We start from the raw sequence: 26,771 nt of genomic DNA, 5'->3' as shown, positions 1-26,771 counted from the left end.
ACATGGGGACTCCCCAGACACAGACTGCCCCGGATGAAAAAAATGGGGAAAAAACAAGAAACAGCGACAATGGGCAGAAACTGGTTTTGATGGCAATGGATACCCCGGGACTGACCCTGCGGTTACCAGGGCACCCGGATATCCCAGGAAGAAGCCTCGTTAACCAAGTCACCCCCTCCCCATTAGTTTTGATGGCAAAGGGCCATTTTAGCATTTTCTCTCTCTTTTTTTTTTTTTTAAATGGGCAGACTGGAACCAAAATAACAGGCCTTGGGGGTTGGAGGGAGGGTGGAGGCTCCAGGACAGACTGACCAAACCTCTTGTCATGTAGGGAGTTCCTGTCCAAACAACATGATGTGAAGGTGTGGAGAACGCCACGTCGCAGCCTTCGTGGTGGCCAATCTTAGGTGGGCTACGATGCCACCTTGGCTCCGACACTATGAGCCTTGATATGACCCACCTGGGCATAACAGAAGGAAATACAAGCTGCTGTGCAATTAGAAAGCATGCACTGGGCAACTGCAACTCCAGATTTCTTGATGTCACATGAAACAAAAGGCTGGGTGGCCTTTCTAAGGGCGTCAGATAGAAGACCGAGGCTCTCCCGTGTGGTGCGCATTCACCCTCGTGGGAAAGAACGCTAGCAGGATGATTGACCGGTTAAGGGGGAGTCCAACACCAGACAGGAATTTCGGATGTGTAAGCAGGACCACCCCCTGCTGTGAAAAAAAAACTTGGTGTAAGGTGCATAAGTCACACTGACTCTGCACGCCGAAGTTAGTGCCACCAAAAACGTGACCTTTCAGGTACTTCAGCTCACAGGAAGCCTATAGGAGTAAAGCTGGGTCAGTATCACGTTGAGGTCCCATGACAGTGGGAAGCAAGCCCCAAGTGAGATGGGTAACTAAAGGCAGTACAGAGATTGGTTTGCCTTCTGCACTACAGGGAGCCCTAATGTGAGACCTGACTCAGAAAGATGAGGAAAGCATTTCAGCAGTTTTAAACCCCAGGACTTCTTGTGCCGAGCTTCCTGGAAGCCAGAAGAATACAAGAGACATCCTCAGGAAGATTCAGGGATTGCAGAGCTACACTCTCAACCTCCAGGCAGTGAGGGCCAGGAACCCAATGCTGGGACGACAGAACTGCCTCCTTGTCTTGAGTGAAAAGAGCTGGGGATTTCCCCAGCCTGGTTGGATTCCTAATGGACAAGGCTGCAGAACTGGAACCCAAATCAGTGTCAGCGAATAGGGAGCTGCTCTCTTCTAGAGATGTGAATCGGAACTGAAATCCGAACAGATTCTGGTTCCGATTCACATCTCTAGTCTCTTCAGAGTTTCAATAAGGCCTTTGCCACTGGAGGTATTGGAGAATAAACCCCCAACTGAGGGTGGGAGAGCTTGTCTTTCATCTTTCACCTCAGGAGCTGCCCTCTACATTTCAGTCTTCCTATCTAGCCTGATCAGGCCTTAGTCTACATCAAGGGATGCTCTCCTACCTGCTGCGAGAGACAGGGAATACTGGCAGGCTGAGGTAAGCACAGATGCCTATAAAGCATATTAGTGAATTGTTAGTCTCTGTCTCCATCTGCTGGTCGGTGGGCATAACCCGTTTGTCTGACTTGATGAGAAGGAATTTATGGCTCCATCAATAATGGCAAGCTGCCCAGCAACCCTACACCATGCTTGACAATTGGGATGAGGTTCTTATTTTGGAAGGTAGTGTTTAGTTTCACCAGACAAAACATTTATTATTGTGACTGAAAAGATAAAAGTTTGTGGGTCATCCAGATGCTCTCTGGTGAAGCCGAGGTGAGCAGCAGTGGTTTCTCTTAGATATACTCTCACACACACCATTCCCATTCATTTTTCTCTGGATGGTGGATGGTGTGGTGCAATGAATCCTCACATCAGCTGTAGCGAGAGGCCTGCAGATGTAAGTCCAGGATTTTTTGTGACTTTTGTGAATGGTTTTCCAGTTTGTTTTTGGGGCGACCTTGGCTGAACAATCCTTCCTGGGTAGAATGACTGTAGTCTTCAGCTTTTTCCATTTGTAGACTGACAGTGGATGAATGAATGCCCAAAAATTTAGAAATGGTCTTGTAACCAGACAGATAACTACATTTTTTTGTAGTTCCTCTGAAATTACTATTGATCATGGCAAGATGAATTCCCGCTAACTTTTATGGTGAAGATCAAACTCAAAACCTTTTGGCCATTTATATAAAACAGGATACCTAAACTCAGTTGTGCAGATTTACTCGCTACTCAATTATTGAAGCATCCGATTCTAATTAGCCAATTAACTGTGCTAAGGAAACTGGGGTTTACTTACTCTGCACTTGGGCAGAGTGGGCAGTCTTTTTCTGAACGAGCCTTATAGTTCCTATTCTGAACATTATGTTGTCTCCAGAAGCACTGAATTGTTTAATTTACAGCCTTCTGTTCCAATTAAACAAGAGTACCGTGGTGAGATCCTGTAATTCTTATTCTACTTGGGGTTCATAAACTCTCTGGGCACTATGAACAGAAATTGGTGCATAGTTTTACGTTACTTAATGTTGAGTATCGTGTGGGTTATAATTATTATTAAAGTAAAGTTCACCATTCAGTTTGGTCTCCTTTTCCTCTCTCTCTATAGCCCATCTTCCTCCTTCCTCCCCCGTTGCCCTCCCACACTCGTCCTATGGGCAGCAGGCAGCTCTAGTGTTCCCTATCCCACAGCTGACACCACACGGCCCTGCTCTTAGGGCTGCCATCCCCGGGATGTGCTTTCTACCTCCTCCCCCCACCCAAACAGAATCAGAGTCTGCATAGTAACTCTTCCTCTTGGGAGGTTTAGAAAGAAATTATCCTTTATACAGTTCAGCCCTGCCAATTACCAGCACTCACGTGCTCGGGTCAGTTTGTGGTAATTATCACAGCCGCGGAGGGTGCACGCACACTGTGGCCACAGAGCAAGGGAAGCCCGTCCCTCGTACTCCCCTTCCTCCCAGGATGCACTCCATAACCTCGCTAACCAAGTCACCCCCCTCCCCATCAGCGAAAACCGACTGCTGAGAGAAGGCAATGAACTTAACTGCAGGGAAATTAAAGCAGTAAAACAAGGAACTGGCACTATCAGTGAGGTTATGTAAGTTATTTCCCCTGCACTTGCGAGATCTGATTAACAAGGATAGGCTGAGCCGCCTGACGAGGCCGCATGGAGTTTCTACTTCCCTGCCAAGGAAAACGGCTGCCCAAGATGCAGGCTATAAACCCCAAAAATAACCCTGAACCATAAAACACTACTTATGAAAACAAAACAAACCCAAAAAAGTGAGAATAATGAACCTGATTTATAGAGCACGAGTGACCTGGCCCTGTCTTCCTGCCCCATCCCTCCCTATGAGGGGCATTTACTACCAGGATTCGCCCTCCCTTTTGATAAGGCTGGATCCTGGTCCCCAAGGCACTTGTAGAACCCTGCACCGTGCATCTGCACCGGATTCCCCTAGCGGCAATGCTCTTCAGGCTTCAACCCGACTGCTGGCTGAGCTCACCCGATATTCTGCCCTCCAGCTTTTGTTCAGGGCTGGAGCTTTTTCTAAACTCCAAAGAAAAAGACAGCAAGGTGGACAAACCTGTCTGTCTACCATTGCATCCCTGTCCGAGACTTGTGGGGTTAAGCCTGCTTCTGACGACGGGCCGAGCTCAGATACGCAGGAGGCAACCAACCCTTGCTAACTGAGCCTCTGCAAAGGCTGTGGAAGAAACCACGCAGGTACTGCCATTTACACCTGCGGTGCCAGCCACTAGCGGGGATGACCGAGGCCTTCTGGGCTAATCTAGAAAATCCCACTACGCCCATACCCACTGCCCCTTCAGCATTTTGATGACAACATGGGCCACCGTGTATTTGGCATTTCCTGATGTTCCCTGAATATTTCAACAAGGACTTCAGAAAAGCAGGCCGAGCGCTAAGCCTGCTCATCAGCAATGACTTAAACTGGGCAGCTCTGTTGTTGGGAGCAAAGCGGCCCCCGTGCGTAGACAAAACAATGTTTCTCCCAGAGACTTGTACCGGCTGCCTGTAGCTGAAAAGGCGCTTCAGACGTGGAGACAACGGACGGGTTTGGAAAATGGGAGACAGGGAAGTGGAGCTCTCCAGAATTCAGGAATAAACGGAGAGAAGCTCGCAAGCCAGATGACATGGTTTTACCGATCCAGAAGGGGACACATGGGCCAAACTCAGGCAATTCCGAGAGGAGATCCACGGCGTCCTGCTCACCCACAAATAATACACCAAACGCAACATGTACCAGGGCTACGTTTTCCGAGAGGGCAGCTCTTTACAAGGAAGGAAGGCCCGGCCGCTACACAAACACACTGCGCCAGAGAGAACGGGGGGCCTAGCCACTATAGGGCCGGGGTCTGGGACCCCATGTTCCAGGCTGGGCTCAACCTGGGGGAGCAAGGGAGAGCCGATAGCACAGACTCAGGACCAGGCATCACCGGAGTCCAATGAAAAGGAACTGACTCTGCCAGACTGTGGGTCCCCTGGCAACATGCAGAAGACCCGTTCTCCTCGAAGGCCAGCCGGACTGAATTCTGCAGCAGGACCTGTCTGTGCTTAAAGACGTTTTTAAATGGGACGCTGGTAGGGTGGTACTGCTGTTTCTTTTTCATACTTAAAGACCCTGCCTTCTGCAGGTAACCGTGGACAGTGCTGATGAAATTGAGCCAGGGGTCATCAGGGCAGCTGGGTGTCTCCTGTGGGGGATGGGAGGATGTAAGGAGCGGGAAAAAGTTGTGGCAGGCTCTGAACCTGCGGCCTGATTGGTCCAGGGCAATGGCGTCTCTAGACAGAGGTATTTTCTGGGGGTATTAGAGGGGCAAGCTAGGAATGGAGGGTGGCACCCCAGCGTGACATTCCCATACATCACCCCCACAGCACAGTCCCTTGCCTCTAAATTGCCTGCAAAAGAAATTACAAGAAAAAGTCCCAAGGGCCTTCTGTGTAATAAAGAAACCCCTGGCCAGTTTCAACCACCTGGTAAATGTACCATTAAATGATTTGATGGCCTCAGTCAACCGAGTCTTCTATATTAGAGCGAAGTGTGGACAGAAATGCAATACAAACCCTGCACCTCCGCTTCTCTAATACACACAGACAGCATCCGCAGAAATTTCCCACAACGATGGGTGCAAAGCAGAACTTACAACTCACCAAACATAAAAACATATATTCAAATTCTGGGGTCACCTTAGTTAAAGCAACACAACTTGCCTCCACCGCAAAAGAACACTCAAAGGCTACAGCAAACTTTCCATACCATAACAGCAGTAATGCTCATGACTCAAACAGCAACAACCCTATCTATGAAAAGACAACACAGCAATTTTGCACCAGGCCCTAGAACACCAATACACCTCCTTACTGGGGAAAAAAATAAATAAAAAAAAAATGATCACACTGGACAGCTATAAATCTCTACACAAACTACATGCTAGCAAAATCCCTCACCCAGGCAGAATACAGACCCACTCTAACCTAACAGAGAATAAGGAAACATGCAGACAAAAACTGAAATGGAAACCTTGAAAAGCCAGACCCTGCATGCAGAGGAAGAGAAACGCACTTCCCCCTAGGCTGAGCAAAATACAAAGATAAGAAATGCACATTCCCAAACACTGAAAACTGAAAATAAAATGCTCTTTTTTGCCCCTGCCGTTGGGAATTTTGAGATCCATAATGCGTAACCAGCGAGCAGGAAAATTACCCAGGATACAAGTACCTGGAAAGCTTTACAAAGAAATTCAGGAGCAGACAAGTGCTCCGCTGAGTATTTGAGGAGCTTTAGAACTGGCACTTTTTCAACCAGACTTACCTGGCTAACTCTGTCCGGGGAGTGTGTGGACCGTGGGACATCCCCAGTACTGCCTCTTCTTATCCTGGAAATGATGTGCAGGAAACAAGGTGCCTGGCCAACATTTAGCCAGAGTGTGGCAGAAAATGTTGAAATCATGGACTTTGTCGAGTTAACTCCAAAAGGTTAGCTGGACAAACCCTTTGGATATGGACCTAATTGGGGTGGGCCTTTTCTCTTTTTCATTTTCCTCTTATTGGTCTTCTTCTAAGTCTTTTTCCAGGGTCCCCTTTCCATTTTCTATTTCTCTCTTCTCCTCCCTTCCTCATGTTGATCTTTTCCTTTCATATTTTATCAGTTTTCTCTTCTCTGATTCTCTGTCCACTCATAGTGAGATTTCAACTTTCCTTTGCCCCATTTTTCAGTCCTCAAATCTGTCTTTTCACCACTCACATACTGGTTTTCCATCTCCTACTCTCACCCCCCTTTTCCCCTCTCTCTCCAAAACCTTTTTATTCCCCTCTTTCATCCACTCCCTAGCCCAGGGGTGTCCAATGCTGGTTCTCAAGCGCCACAAACAGGTCTGGTTTTCAAGATATCTACAAAGAATTGGTATGGGATAGATATGCATGCACCGCTTCCATTATATGCAAATATCTCATGCATATTCATTGTGCATATTCTGAAAAGTTTTTGCAAGGTACAATCATAATGTGGGATAAACTCCGACAGTGATCGGTCAGAGAAAAACCCACTATTTTATTCAGGGCCCCAGCTTTTTCATGCTTAGTGCTCCCTTATCTGTGTGCCGCATCTATTTTCAAATTATAAAAAATGTTTAACTTTTCCCTTATTTTTCCAGTATTTTGGGGATTTTTTTAGTGACATGGGAATAATGGGGAGATGGTAGAGACTGCAGCAGCAGCGTTTGGAAGGATTTGTAGAAGGCACACAGATGTCAAGAAGACCAACAAGCAGTCAGGTGTAAAGAATACGATGGCACCGAGATGCTGGCAGGAGAGGAAAGGAAAATTAGTTTCTTACCTGATAATTTTCGTTCCTGTAGTACCAAGGATCAGTCCAGGACACCTGGGTTGTGACTCCGCACCAGTAGATGGAGACAGACTAAAACTTGTGGGCGGAGCATATATGCCCCTGTGCCAGTCACAGCCCCTCAGTCATACGTAATGTCAAAGTAGAACACAACCAGAGAACTAAGCTAGCTAGAAACCGCTAATAGAACGGGGAAAACACCCCTCCTGGAAACAGACTCTCCAACCAAGAGCGTTAACAAGCGGAACAGAAGAATTCAGAACAAAGAGCGGACTCTCCATTACTTCAGCGTAGCACTGCGGGCGGGATCCTGGACTGATCCTTGGTACTACAGGAACGAAAATTATCAGGTAAGAAACTAATTTTCCTTTCCCTGTACGTACCAGGATCAGTCCAGGACACCTGGGATGTACCAGAGCTAAATTACCGAGGGTGGGAAGCAGAGAGTCCCGCTCGGAGTACCCTCTCTCCAAATCCTCCGGGGTCGGTAGCCCGGACATCCCCCGTACTGCCTGATAAAGGTATGCAACGACTTCCAGGTAGCCGCCCTGCAAATCTCTTGAGCGATACCGGAGAAGCCTCCGCTCACGATGCCGCCTGCGCACGAGTCGAGTGAGCCCTCCGGCCCACGGGAAGCGGTTTTCCCCGCACCCAGTACGCCGAAGCAATGGCCGCCTTAAGCCACCGCTGAAGCAATGGCCTCCTTAAGCCACCGGGCGATCGTTGTGCGAGACGCTGCGGCCCCTTTCTTAGGACCAGAGAACAGGACAAACAGATGATCTGTGACCCGAAACGGATTACTGACCCCCAGATATCGGAGGAGGGACCTCCGCACGTCAAGCGTCCGCAATTCTCTCGCTTCCGGAACAGAGAACTCCCCGGCCGCCAAAGCGGGCAGTTCCACTGATTGATTCATACGACAAGACGACACCACTTTCGGTAGGAAGGAAGGAACTGTGCGCGAAGAAGAAACAACTGTGCGCAAAGCAACTCCGGAATCGGAAACACGCAAAAGGGGTTCACTACAGGACCGGGCCTGCAACTCGGAAACACGCCGCGCTGAGGCGATCGCTACCAAGAACGCCGTCTTAAGAGTGAGATCCGTAAGAGTCGCGCGTTTCAAAAGCTCAATAGGCGCCGTGCATAGGGAGGAGAGAACCCAGTTGAGGTTCCAAGCCGGACAAGAACCCAGTTGAGGTTCCAAGCCGGACAAGGAAGACTCAAGGGAGGACGAAGGCGTTTGGCACCCCGGAGGAAGCGAGCAATGTCCGGGTGGAACGCAAGGGACGTGCCACGGACCGTACCCCGCAAACAACCGAGCGCTGCCACTTGAACCCGAAGGGAACTGCACGCCAGGCCTTTGGCCAGACCAGCCTGGAGGAACGCCAGAATGTCGGAGACGGAAGCCGAAGTGGAGACCACCCCACGCTGCACGCACCAGTCCTCAAAGACCACCCAGACACGGACATATGCCCGACGGGGCCCTGATGGAGCAGGCCCGCCATTCCGTGAAACCGAAGGGGCGCCGTTACCGCCAGCTGGGCGAGGTCTGCAAACCACGGCCGGCGCGGCCACTCCGGTGCCACCAAGACGACCTTGGCCGGGTGCAATTCTATGCGCCGTAGAATCATGCCGATCATCGGCCACGGGGGAAACACGTAGAGCAGCACATCCGTCGGCCAGGGAAGCACCAACGCATCGACGCCTTCTGCCCCCCGTTCTCGACATCGATTGTAAAATCGCGGGGCCTTCGCGTTGTGCCACGTGGCCATCAGATCCATGTGGGGCACCCCCCACGTTTTGCAATGAGCAGAAAGCTTCGTCCCCCAACTCCCACTCTCCGGGATCCAGACGATGACGGCTGAGAAAATCCGCCTGCACGTTGTCGACTCCCGCAATGTGAGACGCTGCTATGTTGCTGAGATGTAGCTCTGACCAGGCCATCAAGCGCTGAGCCACCTCCACCACCTGGGGGCTCCTCGGTCCGCCCTGGCGTTTGATGTATGCCACTGTGGTCGCATTGTCCGACAACACTCGAACTGCCTTCCCCCGCAGCAACGGCAGAAAGGCTTGCAGGGCCAGACGGACCGCTCTGGTCTCTAGGCGCGCTCTGGTCTCTAGGCGCGCTCTGGTCTCTAGGCGATTGATAGACCACTGGGCTTGCGACACGGACCATAGGCCTTGGACCGAGCTCCCCAGGCAGAGCAGGCTGGACCTCGCGTGTCCCTTGAGTGGAAGCGGTAGATGGAATTCCTCAGAGACCGGCTTCCAGCGGGATAGTAAGGATGACTGTAATGGACGCAGATGAGCGAATGCCCAGGGAACCAGTGCCAGCGTTGAAGCCATAGACCCTGGGACCGTAAGGTAGTCGCAGACCCGCGGTTGGCGGAGAGACAATAAGCGACGTACTTGAGCTTGCAGTTTGCACCTCCGTTCGTGTGACAGGAACACCTTGCCCTGCTTCGTGTCGAAAAGAGCTCCCAGATATTCCAAGGTCCGCGTGGGTGTCAGATGACTCTTGCTGTAGTTGACCCCCCATCCTAGGGACTGCAGAAGGTGGAAGGCCCTGGCTACCGCCATCCGACACTGATCCTCGGACTTTGCCCGAATCAACCAATCGTCCAGGTAAGGATGGACCATGAGACCTTCTCGGCGCAGAGACCTTCTCGGCGCAGCTGCGCCGCCACCACGACCATCACCTTCGAGAATGTACGTGGGGCCATCGCGAGCCTGAACTGGAGCGCTCGGAACTGGTAATGCCGCCCTAGAACGCAGAACCTGAGGAAGCGTTGGACCGATGGATGAATGCCTATGTGAAGATATGCCTCCGTGAGATCCAGGGAGGCTAGAAACTCGCCGGGCCTTACCGAGGAGATGACTGAACGAATCGCCTCCACTGTGAAGTGAGGAATCCGAAGGCATCGGTTCACCCCTTGAGATCCAGAATGGGTCTGGACGCGCCGTCCTTCCTTGGGACGATGAAGTAGATGGAGTAACGGCCCTTGCCGTGTTGGCTGACCGGGACTGGAGAAATAGCTCCCAAGCCTTCTAAGCGTTGGGTGGTGTCGCGCACCGCCGCCTTCTTCTCGGGAGCCTTGCAAGGCGAGACCAGGAACTTGTCCGCTGGGGTGTGAGCAAAATCCAACGCGTAGCCGCGTCCTATGACCGTGAGGCCTCACTGGTCCGCCGATACACCGGCCCATCTCTCGGAAAGACATCAACCGTACCCCGCCGTTGGAACCGGCGTGCCGAGGCTGCGGCGAGAGATGGGCCGACCCCCTTTCATTGCGAAGACTTGGGCGCCGTGATTGCCAGGCACCTCCTTGTCTACCGAAGCGCCTACCTCGAAAGGACTGTTGCTGCCACTGCGGAGTACGGGAGGAGGAAGACCTATACGAACGCCCGGACGCCCTTTGAGGACGCGACCTCCTGGGACCCCGAGAAAGAGAACTGGCCGAAAACGAGGACCTCGCCCCAGATCTATCCTCGGGAAGCTAGAAGGCCCTGTTTTCCCCCCCAGGGAACTCGTTAACTCGTCCAAGTCCTTGCCAAACAGCAAATGGCCTTGAATGGTAGTACCCCGAAATGAGCCTTGGAAGAACCATCCGCCGCCCAGTTGCGCAACCACAAAAGTCGGCGTGCCGAGACAGCCGCTACCATGGACCTAACCGACGTGAGCAGCAAATCGTGCAGCGCATCCACGCCATATGCTATTGCAGCTTCCCAACGATCTGCCTGCGCTGCCTCGTCTGCGGAAAATCCGCCTTGGCTTGAAGAACCTGGGCCCAGCGCAGACTGGCCCGCATAGCGAAATTCGTGCAGATGGCGGCCTGCACTCCCAGCGCGGAAACCTCGAAATCTTCTTGAGCTGCACTTCCAGCTTCCTGTCCTGAAGGTCCTTGAGAGCTGCCGCGTCCGTGACCGGAACTGGTAGATCTCTTTGTTACCGCGGAGACCGCTAAGTCCACCTTGGGGAATATGAGAAGGTCCAGCGCATCCTCCGGAAGCGGGTAAAGCTTGTCCATGGCCTTACTGACCTTCAAACCTAACTCCGGGGTGTGCCATTCCCGGAACAGAATATTCGTCGAGGAGAAAGAAACGGGAAAACCACTGCCGGAGCCGAGAGACCTAACAGGACCGGATCCATGTTTGCCTCCTGACGGGCTACCACCGGAGGAGCTTCTATTCCCCGCTCCTGGAGAATGGCCGGAATTAAGGGTGGCAAGTCCTCCCTGCGGAAGAGCCGGACCACCTTGGGATCATCATTTTCCACTGCTTGGGATCCCTATCCGGCGCCTGGCTGAGCGGATTCGTCCGTCCCATCTCCGTCGGCCCCTTTCAGGGGCTTCTCCGGGGAATCAGAGTCCACCGCAGGGGGGAATCGGAATCGGCTTCCTGTGGGACGCCACGAGGAAGCCGCGTACTTCGGGAAGGGCCCCGGGACCCCTCCGCAGCGCCCTTAGGATTGCATGACGTCTTCCCTGGGGGGGGCCTTGCGGGTCCCCCCCGGCCGCGCTTACTGCGCTTACACTTTAGGACTTTGCGCAACAACAGCGCAAAATCCTCCGAAAGGGACCCCGAGGCTGAAGAATCATCCTCTGAAAACCCCCGGGGACCAAGGGACCCCCGAGGGGACCCCCCTGTATCAACCCGCTGAGGAGAAAAGCGCGGGAGGCAGGCCCGAGGCTCCCGCCGTTTCCCGCGCCATTTCACGGTCCGAGGCCAAAATGGCCGCCACTCCCGCGCTCAGCGGGAAAAAGTCTTGGGGCCGCTCTGCCGAGCCCCCCCCTGCGCGGCGGCGATCGTGCGCTGCGGGATCGAGCACCCCCGAGGCGCCCCGGATGACCCCTCTCCGCCCGGGAAACAGGCCGCACACAGACCACCGCGGGGAAGCCGTGCGCGCGCGCTGAGCCGCAGGCCCTACAGGCCGAGCCACGAGGCCTGCCGGCGAGCCGCGGCGGAGAGCGCACCGGGAGAAAAAATTTTAATTTAGCGAAAGCGGCCCCCCCCGGCCTCCCCCCTGCCAGCGGCGCCCCCCCCGGAGACCCCACGGAGCGGCGACGCAAAGCAGCAGAGAGCTGAAGCCAGAGAGACCGAAAACAAAAGTAAAACATTTTTTTTTTTTTTTTTTTTACAAAACAACGCTTGTCGCTGTCCACGGTCCTGGAGCCCTAGTCCAGCAGGGGTAAGTGAACCGGGCTCCCCGGTGTCACCCCTGACGCTGCTACTGGGAAAGCCGGGTCCTCGACCCTAGCAGCGGCCTCAACCAGGGGGGGGTAGTCCCCTCAGGACCTCACAACCCCCCTGGGAGACAGGGCGGACGGGACCTCAGGAACAATTTAGCAAAATCAAAATCCCAATTGAAAAACACTAAACTGGCCTAAAACCAAGAAAAAGAAAAGAACCGACCCTGACGGAGTACCAGAACCAGGGCCGGAAGGAGCTGTGACCTGACCTGCACCACCTACTGGAGACAGAGTAAGACTGAGGGGCTGTGACTGGCACAGGGGCATATATGGCTCCGCCCACAAGTTTTAGTCTGTCTCCATCTACTGGTGCGGAGTCACAACCCAGGTGTCCTGGACTGATCCTGGTACGTACAGGGAATGGATTTTGTAGGTATTATGAAGAGGGAAATGGAGGGAAGACTCAGGCTGTTAGCAGCGAGGGATGATGAGAGGGGACAGGAATCTCTTCATTTATTGGAAGGTGAGGAGCGAGGTCTTGTTGCACTGAAGCTGAGTAAGAGCCACTGCATCCAGGAAGAGAGCTGGGGTGGAAGAGAGACAGACAGCAGAAAAGGTGGAAAAGCAGTGGTAAGAGCCAGCAATGACGACTGCTTCTAGCCATGGGCAGGGATGGGACCTGCAAGCTGGGGTTTTGTTTAGCCCTTCTCATGTGTCTTTCATCAGGAAGTCATCATGGATGGCCTCTCCTTTTACGCTCTTCCATCAAGCTATCATGCGCAGCTTCTCGACTTTTTCATCTCTATCGAGCTCTCATCAGGGAAACATCAAGCACAGCATCCCGCGTTACTTCTCCCCCCCCTCATCAAGCTTGACATTACTGTAACACTAATCAAAACTTGTGGCCCTACGTCCCTGAGGAGCCATCGCTGCGCTGGCACTTTCTTGTACTGAGCTGTTTTAAAGAGCCAAACCAAGCAGGAAGTGAGGGGAGAGAGGAGAGGGCGAGGACCGGTAAAGCTCTGAGACGTACCCTCTGGCTGCGCAACGTGACTCCTGCCGATTTGAAGTCAGGAAACTTGATGCCTGCGGTCTCAGGAACAGCCTGCAAGAAAGGGGAACAGGAGGGGATGAGAGAAGGGAAAGGCACTGAGCACGCACACAGCGCTCCAGATCCTGCGCAGAGTCCAGGGGCTTTCTAGTACCTTGCAAATTATTTCATCTGCTTGGGTTTGGACTTGCTCGGCCCGGCCTCAGCGTTGGTCTCCCCAGGCATAAGATGAAGACTAGAGTAGGAGTCAGACAACAAAGTGCTACGAGGGACCATCAAAAGCAATTAGGAGCCCAAGGGCAGAGTGAACTTTATAATAAAACTAAACTATCAAGTGTAGGAGAGCAGCCTGGGGCGCAGTGTGACAAGTGGAGGGACTGCCACTCATGCACGCCTTCTGCATGCTGAGGATAGCATCAAACGTCACGAGGACCTTTACACATGGGAAAAGAGGGGACCCTGACGCCCCCCTTACCATGCACTAGAGTTGGGAAAGCTTTCAGCAGAAGGAAAACAAAAAAACAAACATTGTTGGCTAAGCAAAAGCTTTTCCAGCTGTGAATCACAAGTACCCCATCACGGATTTGCAGCTTAGAAGATCATAACCAGAGGTTCATTCTCCTTGTCCCTCTGTAACAGACGCCTGGTATCTGCCATGAGGACAATGGGTGGGGGAAAGGAATGAGATTTGGTGATCAGACTTTGGTTATCTGCAGGCGTCACCTTCTCAGATTTTACCCTGCGCGTGTGTCAGGTTCCAGACCTCTCGCACATTCATATGCAAACATGGGGTTATACGGTGCATCCATGTGCATCTCATTCTGGGTTTTACCCTGCGCGTGTGTCAGGTTCCAGACCTCTCGCACATTCACATGCAAACATGGGGTTATACGGGGCATCCATGTGCATCTCATTCTGGGTTTTACCCTGCGCGTGTGTCAGGTTGCAGACCTCTCGCACATTCACATACAAACATGGGGTTATACGGTGCATCCATGTGCATCTCATTCTGGGTTTTACCCTGTGTGTGTCAGGTTCCAGACCTCTCGCACATTCACATGCAAACATGGGGTTATACGGGGCATCCATGTGCATCTCATTCTGGGTTTTACCCTGCGCGTGTGTCAGGTTGCAGACCTCTCGCACATTCACATACAAACATGGGGTTATACGGTGCATCCATGTGCATCTCATTCTGGGTTTTACCCTGCGCGTGTGTCAGGTTCCAGACCTCTCGCACATTCATATGCAAACATGTGGTTATACGGTGCATCCATGTGCATCTCATTCTGGGTTTTACCCTGCGCGTGTGTCAGGTTCCAGACCTCTCGCACATTCACATACAAACATGGGGTTATACGGTACATCCATGTGCATCTCATTTTGGGTTTTACCCTGCGCGTGTGTCAGGTTCCGGACCTCTCGCACATTCACAATCAAACATTGGGTTATACGGGGCATCTCATTCTGGGTTTTACCCTGCGTGTGTGTCAGGTTCCGGACCTCTCGCACATTCACATGCAAACATGGGGTTATACGGTGCATCCATGTGCATCTCATTCTGGGTTTTACCCTGCGTGTGTGTCAGGTTCCAGACCTCTCGCACATTCATATACAAACATTGGGTTATACGGTGCATCCATGTGCATCTCATTCTGGGTTTTACCCTGCGCGTGTGTCAGGTTCCAGACCTCTCGCACATTCACATACAAACATTGGGTTATACGGGGCATCCATGTGCATCTCATTCTGGGTTTTACCCTGCGCGTGTGTCAGGTTCCAGACCTCTCGCACATTCACATACAAACATTGGGTTATACGGTGCATCCATGTGCATCTCATTCTGGGTTTTACCCTGCGTGTGTGTCAGGTTCCAGACCTCTCGCACATTCACATACAAACATGGGGTTATACGGTGCATCCATGTGCATCTCATTCTGGGTTTTACCCTGCGCGTGTGTCAGGTTCCAGACCTCTCGCACATTCACATACAAACATTGGGTTATACGGGGCATCCATGTGCATCTCATTCTGGGTTTTCCCGACATGCGTCAGGCACCGGGCCTCCCATGTAGCGCTGGGCCTCCTGTGTTTCTGCACTAGGTCTTGTCTTGTGAGGAACGAGAATCAGATGCAAGGAAGCATCCTTACCGGTTTCTCTGTCTCCTTTTTCTGTGGGAGTTTCTTCTTGGTGGCTTTGCGTTCAGCCCGCCTCATCTCAGTGGTGGTGTCGGCGGCGGTGATGAGTTTCTGCAGGTCTTGGGCTTTCTTCTCTCGCTCTTTCTTTCTGCTCTCAATTTTCCGCAGCTCTTGGATTAGATACTCCTCTTCTGACACCTGCAGGTGAGAGGAGGAATGGCGGCCGAGTCAGATCACAGCAATAGCACCGCACTGCCCCAGTGTCTGCCAGACAGCCTAATCCCCATTCATACAGCTGGATTCATAAACTAGGGGGGGCTTGGAAGTCCTATGACTAGCTGGGGTGAAACTGGCAATGGCGCGTGTCCCTTTTACTGTAAAACCTTTTATTAACCAAAGTTACCAAATACAGAAACCTTCAGCCTGCAGTGACTCTTATGCACCCCACAGGCAAAGCAGCAAAACAATCAAACGTTTGCCATTTTCACCTTCTTCTGTCCTCTCAACCCGCCCCCCCCCTCGCAGCCCAGAACAAATCCACCTGACCCCCTATCCCATCTTTAACACCCCCCCCCACTTATGTGATGGAAGTGGGAAACTGGACCCATTTCAGCACTGCCGGAAGCCGCTTTAAGGTCCATGGCTCTACCTGCTCCGGGGTCCTGTTGTACAGGCGTTCCAGCTGCTCCTTCCTGCGCCGCTCATGCCCAGCATCAAACACTGGCATCTTCAGGTCTGTTCCCGGAGTGGCCCGGATGCTGGCCAGCTTGGAGCAGATACTGTAATAGCGCTCTTTCAGGTCTTCCGCGGATCTTTTCTACACATTGCATCACAAAACAAACAGCAGGGGAAACACTTAGGCCTGGATTTATCAAAACGCACTAAATATCGCATGCAAAAGGAAAAGGGTTCGTGTTTTAGGGTAATAGGCAGTTTATCACAATTTGCACTAAGTGCCAGAACTGATGTATTTCCTACATACAACCACTGGGGGGGGGGAGAGACGGACCATGTTTAGTAGGTTTAAGGAGAGAGGGAGAAAGAGAGCGCGAGAGAGCACCTCGCCACAATGCCCTCACCCTAGATAGGTATTTGTATCCCTATGGGAGGCCCACCTAATCACGAGAGGTGAGGTTTAGGTATTAGTGTAGGGGTTAGGGGCCACTTTGACATTCAAAGTGAGACGTACGAACAGAACAGTGCTCTCTTGTGAAGATTTGATGTCCTTCGGAGTGAGGACACTCACTCCAAGATGAGATTTGGGCAATGTTCTCTCAACCTAGCTTGATGTTACCCAGGTCTCTCTCTCTCTCTCCCCAGAGGGCCCTGATAGCTAGGCTGGATCTCCAGGAGCTTAAAACCGATGAAAACAGCATGTGCGAAACACATCGCAACCGCGATAAAGCCCTATCGCACAGCTTTACACAAATGAAAAAGGTGTAGTTAAAATTCGCGTTAAAGCCGTGCGATATGGCTTCGCAAAACCGTGAGCCCAGCCCACTTGGCCAAAATTCCCACCCCAATATCCTCCCCTTTTTCTCATTTGCATTGCACCAAACGTTATGGTGCTTTAGCATGCGTTAATGGTGGGTTTTTCATGCGAAAACGCCATATAGCACTTTGATAAATGACTCCCTTAGAAAGATACTGTAGCTCCGAGAGTGGCAAACAGCGAGGCACCTGCTGATGAAGGAGAGAACATCATACACTCCTGAGAGAAGTTGGGCGGCCTCTGTCGCTGCAAACAGCAGGAAGGCACTGCCACGTAATGAGTACGCCTGCAGGCTGGCATAGTCTAACCCTGGAGCTCTCAGCCTGGCTGGCTATATTGTCTAATGCTGTGCATTAATTGATACTGAGAGATGCCTTTTATTGAATAATAAAGTCACTTTGTGCATTCTAGGCAAGAGAACAGCAAAGGGAAGCTAAAAATAACATTTAGTTGTGAACTATGAATTCTGCTTGCGTTAGTTTCCCCAAAGATCTCTGATAAGGCAACAGCAAACCACTGCCCTAGGAGAAGAGAGAGATCCTGGGGAGTTCATTGGCCCCAGATCAGTAAGGACTGTGCTGTCAACCACAGGACAATTCATCTTGGGACCTTAGCATGCTTGGCGACTCACCTTGAACTGCTGGTGGTCATAGCGGTCATGGACGACAATGAAGCGGAGGTCAAACCGTCGGCACAGGTCGAAGAGATGATCTGTTTCGGCCTTGGTCCATCCATCATCATGCAGGTACATCTGGTACTCCTGTTCCGAATACACAGGCACCTGCACTGTCTGGGACATTAACATGCAGGAGGGGAAGAGAGAGGGAGGGAGGCATATTCATCTTATTCCTGCGTCACAGTGCCCCTACCTCGCCCAGATGTGCAAAAATGGCTCGAAACCTCCGGGAGCACTCTAACAGCTCTGGCACAAGAAGATGAAAACACATTCGTTTCAGGCTTCTCAGCTATACGAACAGAGAATCGAGTCCCAGTCACACGCTGCAGTCACAGGTGAGCAAAACCAACCCCTTGGGGCTTTGAGGCTGGAAGGGCACGCGGGGATACACCCTGGGCATTCTCCATGCCCCGACACTGCAGGAATGAAAGGTCTGAATCCCATACAAGGCATTTTATTTTATCGCTACCGTCGTTACTGTGTCATCTTTTCTCTTTTTCTTTGACTTTAGTCAATTTATACATCACTTTGGCAGCACATGCACACACAGTCATGCCAAAAAAAGCTTTGTGAATCTGAATTTGTGAGGGACTAATTATAACCCCTATAAGAGCCTAACCCGGGTTCCAGGATTGACCCTGAGCAGAGAGTTCCTATTTTTTCACCATGCTATGCAGCATTTATGTTCACTAGGCCTGGGCCAAGACAGGAAAATTGGTTCTTATCTGCTAATTTTTGTTCCTGTTATACCACAGATCAGTCCAGACCAGTGGGTTATGCACTCCCACCAGCAGATGGAGGCAGAGGCACTGCTACATAACCTAGGGTGCCACCTGCAGTCCCTCAGTACTGACCTGTACCCAAGCTGAGATACTTTAAAAACGTTTTACACAGACATAGGAAACTAAGGGTTAGATACCCCTGAACCATAAACCTTGTTCATCAAGAAGCAAACAAGACATGGAAGTGAATCCCATAATTGTCCTCTGAGAGAAAAATTGTTTATGAAGCAGAAAAATTCTGAACTAAGCAGCAAATCTTGGCAGTAACTCAGTCTTTCAGCATCAGGCTCACTGGTCTGCAGTTTCCCGGATCAACCCTGGAGCCCTTTTTAAATATTGGGGTTACACTGGCCACCCTCCACACGCGCGGCAGGCGGCCATGTTAGGTTTTTGGCGCCATGGTCCCGATCATGCCCCGCAGCACTCCCCCCATGAGGTCTCCTGTGCGGAGATGCTCGCCGAGCCACTGCAACCCCCACTGGGGAGTTCCCAGGAACGTGGGCAGAGTCCAGGGGACCGTACAAGGAAAGAGGCACCGCGAATCCCCGGGTTAACAGCCAGTCGACCGCCGCTCACTCCTGCACCTCCCCGCCCTGGCCAACAGCTCCCGCTTTTGAGGCCGAAGCTCCTGCTAAGCTCTACTTTTTTTGTTTTTAAAACAAGGAACTTAAAAGAAACTTTATTAAGCGGGAAGCTCCCTGTCCAGAGGAAGGTGGTCGAGAGGTGCCTCGGAAGGTAAAGGGAGCCATGACCCCTGGCTATTGGACCGTCCGGTACACTGCGGGCGAACCCAGTCAGGGGGTATCCAACCCCCCCCCCCCCCCCCCCCCACCCCAGGCGGCCCGGCTCCTCCTGAGGGATGGCCCACGAAGACGCCCAACACCTCAGGAAGCGTCCGCAATCCGGAACCTAAAACATAAAATCTCGCACAGCAGATCAGAGGCACTGCTGCTGAGAAAGAAGGGGTTAACAATTAGATAAGAGCTTTCCGAAGCAAGGAGAAAGCGTAACAAATGCAGAAACATGTAGCCGAGTACCGTACTTTCTATGGGTGCTACAGTAGGATAAGGCTGGTCCGTCATGAGATGCTGTCCTTACTTTATTGAACCTGGCGAAGGGGTAGTCCTTGCCCTCCTCGGCTGCTCGCCGCCAGTGGTAGAACATGGCCCCATCTTTCCTGGCTGGGTTCGTGAAGGGCATCCACTTCCAGGGCCGGACCTTCTTGCAGCCCAGCTTGGCCTTCACAGTGCGGTAACCCTGCGTGGTGTCGCTGGGCAGCAGGGGCGGAGCATCCCTGGGGGAAGGAACACATAGGGCCTTACCCGCAGCCAGCACAAAGCAAAATGGAATCGCTTCCCCGAGAAAGATTAGCATAGGACCTGTCTGCTGCTCCCTTCCCACCCTCTCTCCTACCTCTTCTTAGCCAGCAACAGCAGGAGATGTTTCTGCATATTAATCAATGCATGCAATTAACACGGCTATGAATGTAACTAGAGGCTGCACACAGAAGTAATGGACAAATTACCTGTGCCCGACTCCTTCTGGCCCCCTGACATCTCCTGAAAATTTGGTGTGTCAGGTGGCAGAACTGCATGTGGGTATTCGTGAAATGCCTTGTCATGACCCTCACCCACCCCCATCTCCTGAAAACGTGACACGCATTAAGTACACACCAGAGAGTCACATGCACATAGCGGTGGAATATACCCCTGTCATGAACCTCATGCACTCTCTGACATATCCTGAAAATTTGGGGGTCGATCAGATGGAAAACCAAAACGGTTATTCAGTTTCAGAAGTGGCTGGGTGGAGCAATTGCATGTGCACATTTGTGGAATATGCGGATACAAAAATAAGGAAAATTGGTTCTTACCTGCTAATTTTCGTTCCTGTAATACCACGGATCAGCCCAGACTGCTCGGTTATGCCTCCCTTCCAGCAGATGGAGACAGAGAAAAACTTGAAGGTGCACCACCTGCAGTCCCCTTCAGTATAAACAGTACCAAAGCAGAAATTAAATTCTAACAGGTAATCCAAAAACGGTCAAATTTAGTGGCTAAATCAAAACTAAGTATAGATTAAGAGCACTGAAGTCCTCGTTCTGGTATAGTCTGTCAGAAAATGGAAAAAATCTCGAGTGGAAAGAACCTCTACTCTGGGCTGATCCATGGTACTACAGGAACGAAAATTAGCAGGTAAGAACCAATTTTCCTTTCCCTGTACGTACCCGGATCAGCCCAGACTGCTGGGATGTACCCAAGCTGCCTTACACGGGTGGGACGTAGAAAGCCCGCTCGAAGCACACCGCTTCCAAAACTCTCGGAGTCAGGAGCCTGAACATCCAAACGGTAATGCCGAGCAAAAGTATGCAAATATTTGCAAGTCGCCGCTCTACAGATCTCCTGGGGGGAAATCAACTGACTTTCTGCCCAGGACGCCGCCTGAGACCGAAGTGAATGAGCCTTAAGACCCTCCGGAACCACTCGCCCGTGACATATGTACGCCAAAGCAATAGCAATAGCCTTGGAAGCCTTATGCCATTTCTTAGGACCGCGCCACAAAACAAAAAGATGGTCAGACAAACGAAAAACGCAGAAGGACCCGCTGAACATCCAACCTCCTCAATTTGCGTGCATGCAGAGAATTTGGATCCAAATCTGGAAAGGCTGGCAACTCAACCGAATGGATCATGTGAAAAGCCGATAAGACCTTAGGAAGGAAGGATGGCACCGTTCGTAGAGAGACACCAGAATCTGAAAACCTAAGGAAAGGCTCACGATAAGATAGAGCCTGAATCTCCGAGACTCTCCGAGCTGAGCAGATAGCTACCAAAACGTTTTGAGCGTAAGGTCCTTTAAAGTAACACGCTCAAAAGGAGGTTCACACAACATCCAAACTCCAAGATGGACAAACAGCCCGTCAGGGAGGATTCAAGTGCTTAGCACCTCTAAGAAAGCACACCACATCCGGAGGAGCCGATATGGACACTCCTTCCACCTTCCCTCGTAAACAGCCTAAAGCTGCCACTTGCACTCTTAAGAGAACTGAAAGCCAACCCCTTTGCCAAACCCTCTTGTAAGAAGGCAAGGATGTGGACTATTGAGGCGTGCTAAGGGGAAACTTTCGACCGACTGCACCACGAATCAAACACTTTCCAGACCCGGACATAAGTAAGAGAGGTTGAGGTTTTGCGAGCCCACAAAAGAGTGGAAATTACCGCATTCGGATAGCCCTTCTTTCTCAACTGCCGCCTCTCATAAGCCAAACCACTAGACAAAAGCGATCCACCTGGTCGAAAAATACTGGACCATGCATCAGGAGATTTGGAAGATGACCCAGATGGACCGGGCCGACCACTGTGAGGTTGATGAGATCCGCAAACCACGGCCTCCGTGGCCATTCCGGATCCACCAGAACCACTGGACCCGGATGGGCCTCTATTCTTCTTAAAACCTTGCCCACCAGGGGCCAAGGAGGAAAGACGTAGAGCAGAATGTTGCGGGGGCCACTGAAGGACAAGAGCATCCACTCCTTCCACAACTGAAGAAGCGAGGCGCCTTGGCATTCACCCGAGTCGCCATTAAATCTAAGCGAGGAATCCCCCACCGATGAGTTAATAACCTGAACGCCTTGTCGGACAACTCCCAATCTCCAGGATCCAGTTGCTGATGGCTCAGAAAATCGGCCTGAACATTGTCCATCCCAGCAATGTGAGAAGCCGCTAGCTTGGTCAGATTTTTCTCCGCCCAGGACATGAGAACATCCGCCTCCAATGCTACAGGATGGCTTTTTGTTCCTCCTTGCCGGTTGATGTAGGCCACCGTCATCTCGTTGTTGGATAACACTCGCACTGACTGATGCCAGATGAGAGGAAGGAACTTCAGCAAGGTCAATCGTATCGCTCGTGTCTCCAGATGATTGATGGACCATTGCACTTCCTGCTGTGTTCATTGGTCTTGCGGTGCTTGAGATTGGCAAACTGCTCCCCAACCGGAAAGACTGGCGTCAGTCTTCACAATGATTCACTGAGGGACTTCCAGGTCTAAACCCCGAGACAAATGTTCAGGTATCAACCACCAAGCGAGACTGGACCTGGTGGGCTCCTGGAGTGGCAAGGGAATCTGGAACTCCTCAGATTTGGGATCCCAATGTGAGAGCAATGCCCTCTACAACGGCCTCATATGAGCAAAAGCCCAAGGAACCAACTCCAGTATAGATGCCATAGAACCAAGCACCTGCAAGTAGTCCCACACCTTGGGAAGCGTCAGAGCCAAGGGACGACGAACTTGAGACATCAGCTTGCTATCCGCCGTTCCTGCATAAGGAAGACCTTTTCGATCCGAGTGTTGAACCGCGCCCCCAAGAAATCCAGGACCTGGGTGGGACACAACTGGCTCTTAGTCGGGTTGATGATCCAGCCCAGAGAGTGAAGGGTCTGCACCTCCTTGGCCACCTCAGACTTGCATAGTTCCTCTGACTATGCTCGAATGAGCCAATCGCCCAAATAAGGATGACACAGGATCCCCTCCCATCGGAGGGCCACTGCCACCATCACCATCTTTTTGGTAAAGGTGTGGGGAGCGTTAGCCAGACCGAAGGGAAGGGCCTGAAACTGGTAATGTTTGCGAAGGATCATGAACCAGAGATACCACTGATGGTCCTTCCGAATCGCTATGAGTAGATACGCCTCCATCAGATCGAGGGAAGCTAAAACTCTCCTCCCCTGACTGAGGCAATTACGGACCGCAGAGTTTCCATACGAAAACAGGGCACTCTAAGAATTCTGTTGACCTTCAGATCCAAAATCGGACGGAAGGACCCATCCTTCTTGGGAACCACAAAATAAATTGAATATCTGCCGGTTCTTTGCTCTTCCGAAAGAACCAGGATCACCGCTCCGAGGTCTATCAACCGACGAAGTGTTTGTTCTACCTGGCGCCATTTCCCTAAGGACCCACAGGGAGACACCATAAACAGATCGTGCAACGGGTGAGCAAATTCTAAGGCGTAACCATGTTCTATAATGCTTAGAACCCAGTGGTCCAACGTGATCTTGACCCACTCCTCATAAAACAAGGACAGCCGTCTCCCGACCATCGGAACAGAGGGGTGGGTCGACGCTATTTCATTGGGATGATTTAGGGCCTGCTGCACCTGAAGCACCGCTGTCTCGGGGAGGCCTCCAGCCTCGAAAGGAATGAGACCAAGACTGAGACTTCCTAGAAGGCTGCCTTTGGCCAAAGGCGACTGGCTTGGACTGGCAAAAACAGCGTTGAGCTCTAAAATGAGAACGGGAAGGACCGAAACCGCTGGAGGCCTTCAGCTTATCCTCAGGAAGCTTATACACCTTATTATCCCCCAAGGACTTAATGAGCTGCTCCAAATCATCCCCAAAAAGAAATTTTTCCCTAAAAGGAAAAGCTCCCAACTGTGAGGAGACATCCACCGACCAATTCCGTAACCACAAAAGTCTGCGGGCCGAAACCACTGTACTGTAACTTTACACACTGGAATTTGTTAGAATAAGTTCAAAGTAACCAACATATAATTAAAAAATAATAATAAGATGAAGTGCATGGGCTCACAGGTCTCGTTCTTGCAGGGGATCTGCACTCTTATCTCCTAGTGAGAAGTCAGCAGAAACGGGGGAAGGGAAAGCCCAGCTCGACACACCCTTGGGCAGCAGCTGGGAGGAGCATGGGCTGGTCCCGGCGGCAGGGTCTCTCACTTACTTTTTGTCCGAATACAACAATGCATAGACTTCTCGATGCATCCCTTCCGGCCTCTTGAAGGTCAGAGTTTCTGCAGACTTCTTGGATTTTTTCTGTAATGAAAGAATCGGTTTGCTACAAGTCACTGACAAACAGAACTGCTGCATGTATCCATATATTTTTTATTGAATACTATTCCCATGCTGTGAACACAACTAATCCCTCTGGAAGAACTCTACCATCATATGGAATAAGAGGGGCCACAGATGTATTTACAAATGCATCTCATGAATATTCAGCGTGGATAACTTGAAAACACGACTGGCTTGTGGGACCACCAGGACCGCAGATGCCAGTCCCTGCTGTAAAGCATAATTTATCTAATACGATACCATCATCAAATTGCATTTAAAACTGCCACACCACTTACAAAGTGCTCAGGGCAAATACGTTGCAATTACAGCACCCGGGACACAGAACACTCCAAAGGGCTCCAGATTTCCTGCTATATTTGTCATACTAATGTTTAAAACGATCCAGCCTTACTTATGTGTCTAAAGCAGGACCATATCCAATAATATTTCTAAAATGAGCTTCCTACATGGAACCTGATGCTCATGCGGACGCGGCCTGCTACTGGCAGTCCCCATCAGGCTGTCATCGTTTTTGCATTTCTACTGCACATGTGAGCGATGCGAGTTACCCCTGCAAGTCATGACTGGCAATTCTTGGATTCATCCCACGGCTCAATATACAACAAAAGTTTAGCAATCGCACTAATTCTCTGGTTATGTTTTGCAATGTTCTTCCCCGATGATTTATTCTGGGCGTGCAAAAAGAACTGGATGAAGTAGATTAACCGAACACCACAGAGTTGCCTCAAGACTGAAAAAATACAGGCAGTCAGAGCGCAGCATTGTCTGAAGGGTAATCATACGTTTCAGCAAATGAAAAGGACAAGCGCTGAACAAATCCCAGTTACGAGTCGGGAGGCAGGTGACAGGGACAGGCAGTTCAGTAAGCGAGAGCAGTTTTGGATATCCACGATGAATGCCCCTCTGTTGAATAACGGGAGTGGTCTGGTCCATGGGCGAATATAAATTCTCTCCCCTCACTGTGCGGGGCAACATCGGGATGATCAGAATATAGTGCGTCCCGATGCAGAGAGCCACTCAAAGCATGGAAACCTAAGGGAAGATGATGAATTTTGCTAGCCTACAGACTGTTGTACAAGTCAACGACGTTATTTTTTCAATTGTACTAAGAAAGCACTGCAAATACAAAAAGGATTGCAGACCAATGATTACAGTGAGGACTGACAATAGCAGGCTGTATCTGCATGAGTTTCATGCTCCACATATAAATATTTTTAGATATGGTCCTGGCTGAGACATATTGAATAGTTTTCTCCCTTCATTTGGTTTGGAATATTAGCATATTTTTCATAGTAGCACAGCACCCACCTTTCCCATGACTAATCACAAGCCTCTATAATAACCTAAATAACCAGCAAACATCCGGCCTCCTAGATGGACCAGACTACGTGAGCGTCTACGTTCCTGCTCTTCCAATAGTTTCATATTTGTGAGAGAGATGATATTCCACCCAGTTTAAGAACCATCCACCCAGCTAGAGAACAAATAACAGCACCCAAGCAACTCTTATCATGCATGAGCAAATTCTAACCAGAGAAATACCCGTACTGTTAGTGGTACAGAGAGAATTAGCACTGCCATGATGTCATTCAGGTCTCTAAATGTACCAGCTTAGAAAATTAATCCTTCTGGATTCATCTGCTGGATAAATAAATAAACGAAGGCCGAGTGTGTTCAAACGTCTCAGACTTATTGTGGCAACCACAAGAGAAAGAGCCTTTTCAATTGCCTCCCCTAAACTGTGGAACCCCCTACCTAAAGCCCTGAGAACCCAGCACGACCTAAAAACATTCAAAAAAGACCTAAAAACACTAATGTTCTGCAAATTCTACACTGACCCTCAGACGTCTGATCATCCCAACTCTCAACTGATCTCGCACCTGCTCTCCACCCTGAACCTCCTTCCCCTCCCCATCCAACCTATTAATGCTTTCTGGACTTGATAGGTTTTATTTCTGAAAATGTTCACATTGTTTTACTGTTGCACAACTGCTAAGAAAAATACATACTTTGTAAAGCGTTATGATGGCTCTACCGAATGACAGTATATAAAACTCAATAAATAAAGGCAGAAAGCTTCTCCATTAAATGCCTTCCAGGATGAGCTTTAAGACCAAGGATACATTTCTTATCAAGTATCTTCCAAATAATTATATGAAATGAAAGCTGACACTGAATATTCAGTACATCCTTACAGTGTTACAGAAATAAATAGCTGGGAATGACCCCCTTGATAGATTGTCCTTACTAACCAGAGCTAAGTATTTTTGTAAGAGATCAGAATGACAAGAGTTTTATCTATTGCTGGCTCACAGAAGTTTTATTTGCAAACAACTATCAAAAATCCCGCCCAAAATATATAGCAATTTGGACCTTGAGTTTGCCTTAGCTGTAAGAGCAGCGGCCCTACATGCTCAGGGGCCAATTTAAAAGCATTGCTCACACCAAAAGACCCATACACATGAGTATGAAGCTTGTGCATGAGCAATGCGTATTTTAAATCCACAAATTACATGCGTGCCTGAGCAAAAAGAAGGGGTGGGTCTAACATGTAGTAGGCCAGATTGACAAACTAAAGAGTAGCAAATCACCTGGACCGGATGGTATGCATCCTAGGGTACTGAAGGCACTCAAAAATGAAATTTCTGATCTATTAGTTACAATTTGTAACCTATCATTAA

The 26,771-nt window shown here is 50.6% G+C and overlaps 1 protein-coding gene across 1 annotated transcript in view; it reads right to left on the bottom strand.

Annotated features, from left to right (window-relative positions):
• LOC115100039 (DNA methyltransferase 1-associated protein 1-like) overlaps positions 1-26,771 on the bottom strand; it is a 53,172-nt gene that overhangs the window by 15,628 nt on the left and 10,773 nt on the right. Inside the window, exons 3-8 of the mRNA XM_029618193.1 lie at positions 23,957-24,048; positions 19,323-19,518; positions 17,398-17,556; positions 15,924-16,091; positions 15,287-15,472; positions 13,118-13,189 (exon numbers count right to left, since the gene is read on the bottom strand). Coding sequence (XP_029474053.1) covers positions 13,118-13,189; positions 15,287-15,472; positions 15,924-16,091; positions 17,398-17,556; positions 19,323-19,518; positions 23,957-24,048 — 873 coding nt within the window. The remainder of the gene's footprint in view (positions 1-13,117; positions 13,190-15,286; positions 15,473-15,923; positions 16,092-17,397; positions 17,557-19,322; positions 19,519-23,956; positions 24,049-26,771) is intronic.

This window comes from Rhinatrema bivittatum, chromosome 10 (assembly GCF_901001135.1).
Source record: "Rhinatrema bivittatum chromosome 10, aRhiBiv1.1, whole genome shotgun sequence".
NCBI lineage: Eukaryota > Metazoa > Chordata > Amphibia > Gymnophiona > Rhinatrematidae > Rhinatrema > Rhinatrema bivittatum.
The sequence above is the reverse complement of the archived record's forward strand: the minus strand, read 5'-3'. Positions and strand labels throughout refer to the sequence as shown.